The sequence below is a fragment of the Bos javanicus genome, chromosome 6 (genome assembly GCF_032452875.1).
Source record: "Bos javanicus breed banteng chromosome 6, ARS-OSU_banteng_1.0, whole genome shotgun sequence".
Classification (NCBI taxonomy): Eukaryota; Metazoa; Chordata; class Mammalia; order Artiodactyla; family Bovidae; genus Bos; species Bos javanicus.
In genome coordinates, this window is record NC_083873.1 from 102,105,044 (window position 1) to 102,113,578 (window position 8,535).

Genomic DNA, 8,535 nt, shown 5'->3' on the forward strand with positions numbered 1-8,535 from the left:
GAAAAAGATGATTTTTTAGAGAACAAAAACTTTAAACTTGCCACTTTAAAGTTCCACATGAGAGGGACTTCCCGGGTGGTCCAGTGGCCAGGACTCCATGCTCCATTCAATGCAGGGGGCGCCACGTTTGACCCCTGGTCGGGGAATTATTAATAGATCCCACATGCCACAACTAAAAGATCCCACGTGCTGCAACTAAGACCTGGTACAATCAATAAATACTTTTTAAAAAATAAAGTGCCACATGAGAATAATAAATGATGTTTCATTGAAAACTGGAAACTAGGTTACTAAAATGAAACCCACAATTTTTCTCTAATAACATTTTTTACATTTAAAAAATAATTTGTCTCTCTCCTTTTTTGGCACCTCCTTGGGGGTCTCAAAGATGAAAATTCAAAATATTCTTCAAAATAATGTCTCTTGGGGGCAGGGGGCAATGCTTCTGACAAGAAGTTTCCCTTTACCTTGGTGCAATTTTGCAAAAATCAAAATGAATAGCACAAGTGACTCAATGCCAGCAACATTTTCATCTACTTACAGTGCTGTTGTCTGTGATATAACGGTACAAATAGGTGGCTGGAACACAGATCTTTGAGAGCTGTCAGCTAAGAGCTGTCGGCTAAGAGCTGTCTGATAACCTACAGGAGCTGGCTCACCCACCAGGGGGCATTCAGATGTCTGCATCCGACTGCACACAGGGAAAGGTCAGTCCTTCATCCTCTTTGGATGCAAAACCCACAGAGAACAGATTCAACTATGAGATGACAGTCATTTAGGTGGAAGAGGTCTTCTCAAACCAACTGGCCTTTCCCTTAGGGAAAACTGAATTTTCTTAGCTGCATTTTCCTGACATTTCAGGTTATTCAAGCGCTTCATTTCATACTCCCTTTCACACTGGATGGCTGAAAAATAAAATACACAAAGCAATCCAACTGACATTTTTTACCAGGCATAGTTTAGTCCAAGATGAATATTTATCACACAGAAAAATCCACATTCGTGCATACTGAACAAGAAGACAGAGCTACACAGAAGGGAGCATGGGTGTGAATGAGCCGATTTAAACACATGTCTAATAATCAAAATAACACACAAAACTTAAAATTTATTAAAGTAGTTCCTACAGAACTTACATTCTGCTGAAGGGAGCAGACCATCCTTAATGGTTTTACATTTTCTGAGGTGTACACAGCTACCAAATGCAATTTCTTCCAAGAAAGGCAACTTGATGTTCGCTAGTTTCGTGTACCACGTCTTTGTGAGTAGTGCAAGTTCCCAGGGTTCCTGTCTGGGGCAAAAATTAACTCATTCAATAAACATTTGTTGACATTGATGACGGGATATAGATAAGACATTTGCGTTCTCAGTTCCATTTCCCACTAGAGATTTTGGTTTGCAGAGGAGTATTCAGGATTTTCCAGAGTTGCAAATCTAGCCAGGAGAAGGGAGCCTTAAATCAACATGTTATAATCTTTCAATGTAGAAATATTAATATATTGAAAAATAACCATAAATTATAATGATAGGAACTTTCGCTCAAAAAACAGCCTCCATGGAGTCAATCCAATCTTTCCATGTCTTTAAAGAGGATGTAGTTAAAAACTGTAAGCTCCAAGTCTTTCTTGGTTAATCAAAAATATGATCACATTAGGGAAGGAACAAAGGGAATATAATGATTATGGTGCTTGGCACACAGTAAAGCTTTGAGTGTGTGATCTGACTTTTTTTTAATTTTTTAGAAATATTTATTTATTTGGCTGTGCTGGATCTTAGTTGCAGCATGCAAACTCTTAGTTTTGGCATGTGGGATCTAGTTTTTGGACCAGAAATCAAACCCATACCCCCTGCATCGGGAGCATGGAGTCTTAGCCACTGGACCACCAGGGAAGTCCATGAACTGATTTTAATCTTTACAACACCATGGAGGTAAGACAAGGGAACAAAGACTCAGAAGTTAACTGAGAACCAGAGCTGAGATGTAACCCAAGTGTATTTAGAAGTATCAACAGAATCCTTAGAAAAGAGGAGAAAGGAATGAAATCCCAAACTACAGTATTTAAAAATAATCACAATGAAATTTTAATGGATTGTTTTATGTATCCTACTTTGGAAGTTTTAAGTATCAGCTATGTTTCTCAGTTATAGTCAATGTGAACTCATATGTATGAGGAAAGCGGAAAGACCTGCTTTGGTATAGGTAGGCGAAATGAGCTTACTACATACATGCCATCTGTCTTCCTCCTCTAGCTTCCTTGTTATTTTATCATCTAACCTTAAGGAGTGACTTGAAGTCTACAATTATTATAAATGCACTTGAACAAATACACAAAGATGTATTTACAAGAATCCTCAGTGAAACGTTGCTTATCCAAAAAACCTCACAAAACAGTCTTAATGTCTACAAAGAAGAGCCTGACTAAACTGTAGTACACATATGTAATGAAAGAATGAGGTTTATCCTTACCTATGGATTTGGAAAGATGAGCAATCAAACAGTTCATGTTTTCTAGCACCTACTACATGCTGTTGCTGCTGCTAAGTCACTTCAGTCATGTCCGACTCTGTGCGACCCCACAGACAGCAGCCCACCAGGCTCCCCGTCCCTGGGATTCTCCAGGCAAGAACACTGGAGTGGGTTGCCATTTCCTTCTCCAATGCATGAAAGTGAAAAGTGAAAGTGAAGTTGCTCAGTCCTATCCGACTCCTAGCGACCCCATGGACTGCCGCCTACCAGGCCCCTCCGTCCATGGGATTTTCCAGGCAAGAGTACTGGAGTGGGTTGCCATTGCCTTCTCCCCTACTACATGCTAGATACTCTTTTAATCAGTTTACAGGTGCTATTATGCTTATTTTATAGGTTGGGAAGCAGGAGCAGAGAAAAATTTACTCAACGTCACAAGGCTTGGGTTTGAAATTTTAATGCATGTACAAATATATCTATGTATACATATATAGGAGTGTATATATACATATATGTATGCACACATGCATAATACAGGTTTATATAAATGATGTGAATACAGTTCAGACACTGATGGCATTATGGACTAAAAGAACAAAAGTGTTCTAAAACCTAAGGTGTAAATGTCTAAAATCTACAATTTACTCAAGATCACAAGGCTTGAGTTTGAAATTTCAACTCGGAAAATCAGATTCTATAATCTATGCTCTTAACCACTAAGCTACACAAGATAAAGTAGGGGAGGGAGCAAAGTTCAATATAATCCCCCATGTGCAAAAACGTGTGTGTGTACACATATGTGTATGTATGTGCATCACAATCAAGAGACAGAAATTGTAGGAAAACATAAAACATTTTACCTGAGTGGGACTGGGCAGGTAGTATAGGGATGAGATATGAGAGATAACATTTTTATTTTACTTTAAAAGCATTTGAAAATAAAAATGTTAAATGGTTTTGATCTTCTAAAATTGCTTAACCAAAAAAAGCCCAAAGTGAAAAACTGCCTGAGCAAATGAAAGAATCTGCCTGTAATACAGGAGGACCCCAGTTCGATTCCTAGGTCAGGAAGATCCCCTGGAGAAGGGATAGGCTACCCACTCCAATATTCTTGGGCCTCCCTGGTGGCTCAGATGGTAAAGAATTGGTGTATAATGCAGGAGACCTGGGTTCGATCCCCGGGTTGGGAAGATCCCCTGGAGGAGGGCATGGCAACCCACTCCAGTATTCTTGCCTGGAGAATCCCCAAGGACAGAGTTGCTGGGGAGGCTACAATCCATGGGGTCACAGAGTCAGACGTGACTAAGTGACAAAGAATACCAGTCTGTTCCTCTTAATTTAGCTGCTGTTATAAACAGGATGATATCAAATACTGTCCTGTGAGATTGACAGAGAAGACACTGGTTTTGCAGATATTATTCATGATATAAAATGCTATATAGCCAAAACCACAGAATCAGTGCTTTAAATCATTCTCAGGAATGATTTAAATCATATACAGGAATCATTTACAGGAATATCTTGTTATAAAAATTATGCTTGCAACAATGACTATAGTGGTTATTTGCCTATAGTTCAAGGTCTAAAGTCATACTGAACTAACAGAACTAAGCAGAGTGCAATAATGAGTTTTCCCATAACTCTGGTTTTATAACCCCATGGGATGTATCCATTTCCTTCTTAGAATATTGTCAAAAAGTAAAGTTCAATTCACTCACAATGATAAATATATCTAGATTGCGGCTGCTGCTGCTAAGTCACTTCAGTCGTGTCCGACTCTGCTCGACCCCACAGACGGCAGCCCAACAGGCTCCCCCGTCCCTGAGATTCTCCAGGCAAGAATGCTGGAGTGGGTTGCCATTTCCTTCTCCAATGCATGAAAGTGAAAAGTGAAAGTGAAGTCGCTCAGTCGTGCCTGACTCTTAGCGACCCGGTGGACTGCAGCCCACCAGGCTCCTCCATCCATGGGATTTTCCAAGGCAAGAGTACTGGAGTGGAGTGCCATTGCCTTCTCCGATAGATTGCGGCAGAGAGGTTAAAAAACAAGTTCAAAAATTTAAAACAAGATAGCACAACAGTCGGAGAAGGTAATGGCACCCCACTCCAGTACTCTTGCCTGGAAAATCCCATGGATGGAGGAGCCTGGTGGGCTGCAGTCCACAGGGTCCCGAAAAGTTGGACACGACTGAGTGACCTCACTTTCACTTTTCACTCTCATGCATTGGAGAAGGAAATGGCAACCCACTCCAGCGTTCTTGCCTGGAGAATCCCAGGGACAGGGGAGCCTGTTGGGCTGCCGTCTGTGGGGTCGCACAGAGTCGGACACGACTGAAGCGACTCAGCAGCAGCAGCAGCAGCACAACAGTATTACAGAGTGAAACTTGCATGTAGTAGCAACCCATGTTCACTATGGGTTTACTATTATTTCAGACAACATACAAGTACCTTACCTACATTACTTCATTTGTATTCCATACCATGTGGGTCCGTACTGATCTGTTCATTTCACAGATGTGGAAGCCAAGGCACAGAGAAGCTAAGTAATTTACTCAAGGCAGCATGGGCAGCCAGGGGCAGAGCCAGGCTTTGAGCCCTGGTTTTCTTGGTAGGGCTTTTGGTTTTTTGTTTTTTTTTTTTGAGCAGAGTTCCTTTTGCTAACAATGGGTCCTTGTTAGTTATCCATTTTAAATACAGCAGTGTATACACGAAGTATTTCCTAAAGTTCTTAACTATCCCTTAGTTAAGATAGTTAAGATAGTTCTTAACTATCCCTTAGTTAAGATAGTTAAGATAGTTCTTAACTATCCCTCCTCAACTCCCCCACCCCAGCAACCATAAGTTCATTTTCTAAGTCTGTGAGTCTCTGTTTTGTAAGTAAGTTTATTTCTTTTTAGATTCCATGTATAAGGACAGTCATATACATCTCTCCTTCTCTGTCTGACTTACTTCACTCAGCATGACACTCTCTAGGGCCATCCATGTTGTTGCAAACGGCATTATTTCATTCTTTTTAATGGCTGAGTATATATGGACCACATCTTCTTTATCCATTCCTCTTTCAGTGGATATTTAGATTGTTTCCATGTCTTGGCTATTGTAAACAGTGCTGCAGTGCACGTATCCTTTCAGATCATGTTTTTCTCCGGATATATGCCCAGGAGTCAGACTGCAGGATCATATGGTAGTCCTATTTTTAGTTTCTTTATGGAACCTCCATACTGTTCTCCACAGTGACTGTACCAATTTACATTTCCAGAGCCCCAGTCTTCTTGATTGGAAAGCCCATATTGTCCATTTACTACCCTCCAAATACACAGGATGCAAAACTGACTCTGTACCAGTTAATCAAGTGTTCTGTTAAGATGTATCAGACACCAAGGCATTTTAAGTTAGATTTACACTATCTAAAGAGGTATTTTAAGGTTGTTGTCAGTAGTAGAAAATGTTGCTTTGGAGTAAGAAAACTCATACTTCAGTCCTTGTCACTCCCTTGTACTACATGACTGAGGGACTTTGATCATATTACCAAATTTTAGTCTTCTCATTTGAAATTTGTTTTGTTGTAAAAAACCAAGTAAGAATAGTTAACAATCCTTATAAAAGCATTTTCCTTTTTAAAAAAAAAAATCAGTATCCAGGCACCAGAAAATGCCTCATACAGTCCAGTATCTCACGGGGAACATAAGGATGTCCAGTACTTTTATTTTAACAAGGACGCTTCCCCCCCACCCCAACCCTGAGTCAGTGCTTACCTGATAAAAACTACTTACACTTTATAACAATTGCACCGCAAAAGCTTTTCTACTCCATTCTTTCTTTGCAAGCCATAAGCCATGGTGAATTATTACAGTCCAATTTCCTAACACAGGTGCCTGATGTAATGACTCAGATATTCTTGTTCATTTTACCTGAAATGATTGCAACACACCTAATTAAGATAAAATATTTCACTTGACTATTTTAATATCCAAATAATAAAAAGATCCAGAAAAAAAAAATGTCTGAATCTAAGAACCTCCCTCACCGATGTTCATGAACTGAACCTCTATTCTCTTCTATTTTCCACGAACTCATTTTATCACTTCTTGCCACGTTAGGAGAAAATGCCAGCTAAACAGCATCAGCATTCTGGCCTCGTATTCTGTCCTTGCCTAAAGCCTGCCAAAAGGGCTCAAAAAACCTCAACACCAAAATGTGTCTCAAACGTGACAATGTTAAGCCACAAAGCACGGGCTGGCACCGGGACTTTCCGTCCTCCATCCGCGAGCCCTTTTAAAGAACGCAGACCTTCCTCCCAGGTTTTCCCTTTTGCAAAAATCTGCGCTTAAAATGTGACCCACTTCATGTACCACTCCCATGCCTCCTCCCGCTCAGGCTTCGGGATGGGTGTCCTCCCGCTGGATGCGCAGATCCCGGGAGGACCCGGGTCCTCCCGAGCCCGGGGTGGGGAGGAGAGATGAAGAGGGGAGGGAAGTGGGGATAAAGAGGAGGGAAGAAGAGGAGAGACGGTAAGAGGGAAGGAAGATTGCGGGGAGAGGGCAGGGCCGGCCCTCCTTGCGCCTTGCCCACCCACGCCTAGCTCCGCCCCTCCTCCCACCCACGCCTAGCTCCGCCCCTCCTCCCACTCACGCCACACACTGGGCGGGAGCGGCCACTCCGCCCAAGCCTCGCGAGACTAGTGCCCGCGAGAGGACACCGGCGCCCGATTACCTTCGCTGGGGTGTGGGAGGGTCTCGGGGCCCCCATGGGTCGAGGGCCGAGCGCGCGCCCATCTAGTCGCCCATGGCCGCACGCACAGGCCTTCTTCCTGCTCGCGCCTGGAGGTGCGGGCGGCCCTGCGTCAGGCCAGAGCCTCCATAAAGGGCTTTGTGGTGAGGGCCGCGCGCACGAGAGGTCCCGTTGGGGTCCGGGGCTCGGTGTCCCACAGCCGACGGCCGGCTGACGCTTGACGGAACCAAGCCCACAGCTTGTAAGCTAGGCCTTTACCTGAAGACGACGCTTCTGACAGCGAAGGGGTTGAGTGCAGCGACCTGGGGGACTTGGTTTGGGGGCAGCACTTAGAGAAACGCGCTGGGTTCTGACGTGTGGACGTGCGTGAGTCTCCTGCGTGCCCTGAGGGCGCGGAACTGCGTTAGTTCCCGCACGCCTCATGCGTCAGGGCCGCTTCGAACAGTGATGCTCCAGACATCTGATGAGCGTTATGGGCAAAGTAGGCTTGCGAAAACGTGGTCTGATGGACACGTTTCTGAAGTCCTTACAGGGTGGTGACTCAGGACGAATCTATATTACTATGTCAGATGGTCACCGCTTAACGTCAAACGGAAATAGTTTACCTCTATTTTGCGCGCAGGTTTTGGAGTCAGAACTGGGTTAGATTCCTAGTTCCGCCACTTTTAAGTTGATCACTTTTAAAGTTAATCTTGCTTACGTAAGTTTTCTAAGCCGCAATTTCTTTCACCTGTAAAACAAGTATAATATTCTATATCTTACAGGGTTGTTGTGATGATCAAAGGTCGAGTCTAAATTCTCTGCCACAGGGTAAATGCCCAGTTACCTAATTTTGAGCCTATTAACAACTTTATGGGATGGGTGAGGGGTTAGCATTCCAGTTGTAAAGAAGTGGATTGAACTAAGATTGAAGGACTGCCTAGGGTCCGGTAGCTAAGTGAGTTTCAGGGCCAACTTTTGAAGCTAAGGGCTTCCCCTGTGGCTCAGCTGGTAAAGAGTCCGCCTGCAATGGGGGAGACCTGGGTTCGATCTCTGGGTTGGGAAGATTCCCCTGGAGAAGGGAAAGGCTACCCACTCCAGTATTCTGGCCTGGAGAATCCCATGGACTGTATAGCCCATGGGGTCGCAGAGTCGGACATGACTGAGCGACTTTCACTTTGAAGCCAAACCCAGTACCCTTTTCCCTTTGACAAGCTACTTCTGATACTGTGTTAAGTCCTGTCCGACTCTCTGGGACCCTGTGGACTGTAGACCGTGGGGCTCCTCTGTCCATGGGATTCTCCAGGCAGTAATACTGAAGTAGATTGCCATGCCATGCTCCAGGAGATCTTCCCGACCCAGGA

At 43.6% G+C, this 8,535-nt stretch overlaps 1 protein-coding gene across 4 annotated transcripts; it reads right to left on the reverse strand.

The window, feature by feature from the left end:
* Positions 1-771: 771 nt before the first annotated feature.
* C6H4orf36 (chromosome 6 C4orf36 homolog) lies at positions 772-7,906 on the reverse strand. 4 transcript variants are annotated; one of them, XM_061420738.1, is made up of 4 exons: positions 7,798-7,906; positions 6,235-6,372; positions 1,137-1,291; positions 772-905 (listed from the first exon to the last, which is right to left on the reverse strand). In XM_061420738.1, the coding sequence occupies exons 2-4, from the start codon at positions 6,297-6,299 to the stop codon at positions 772-774; spliced, it is 354 nt and encodes a 117-aa protein (XP_061276722.1). In that variant the 5' UTR covers positions 6,300-6,372; positions 7,798-7,906. The 4 variants fall into 4 exon arrangements, with proteins under 4 accessions (XP_061276722.1, XP_061276718.1, XP_061276721.1 ...); XM_061420734.1 differs by lacking the exon at positions 7,798-7,906 and adding an exon at positions 7,175-7,287; XM_061420737.1 differs by lacking the exon at positions 7,798-7,906 and adding an exon at positions 6,489-6,983.
* Between the last annotated feature and the right edge of the window lie 629 nt (positions 7,907-8,535).

Coding starts and splice junctions, on each gene's coding strand:
- C6H4orf36 (XM_061420738.1), bottom strand. CDS start 6,299: ATGGCTTATGGCTTGCAAAGAAAGAATGGAGTAGAAAAGCTTTTGCGG. Junction 1,292..6,234: donor CGGTGCAATTGTTATAAAGT/GTAAGTAGTTTT, acceptor TTTTTGCCCCAG/ACAGGAACCCTGGGAACTTG. Junction 906..1,136: donor TCTGCTCCCTTCAGCAGAAT/GTAAGTTCTGTA, acceptor TTTATTTTTCAG/CCATCCAGTGTGAAAGGGAG.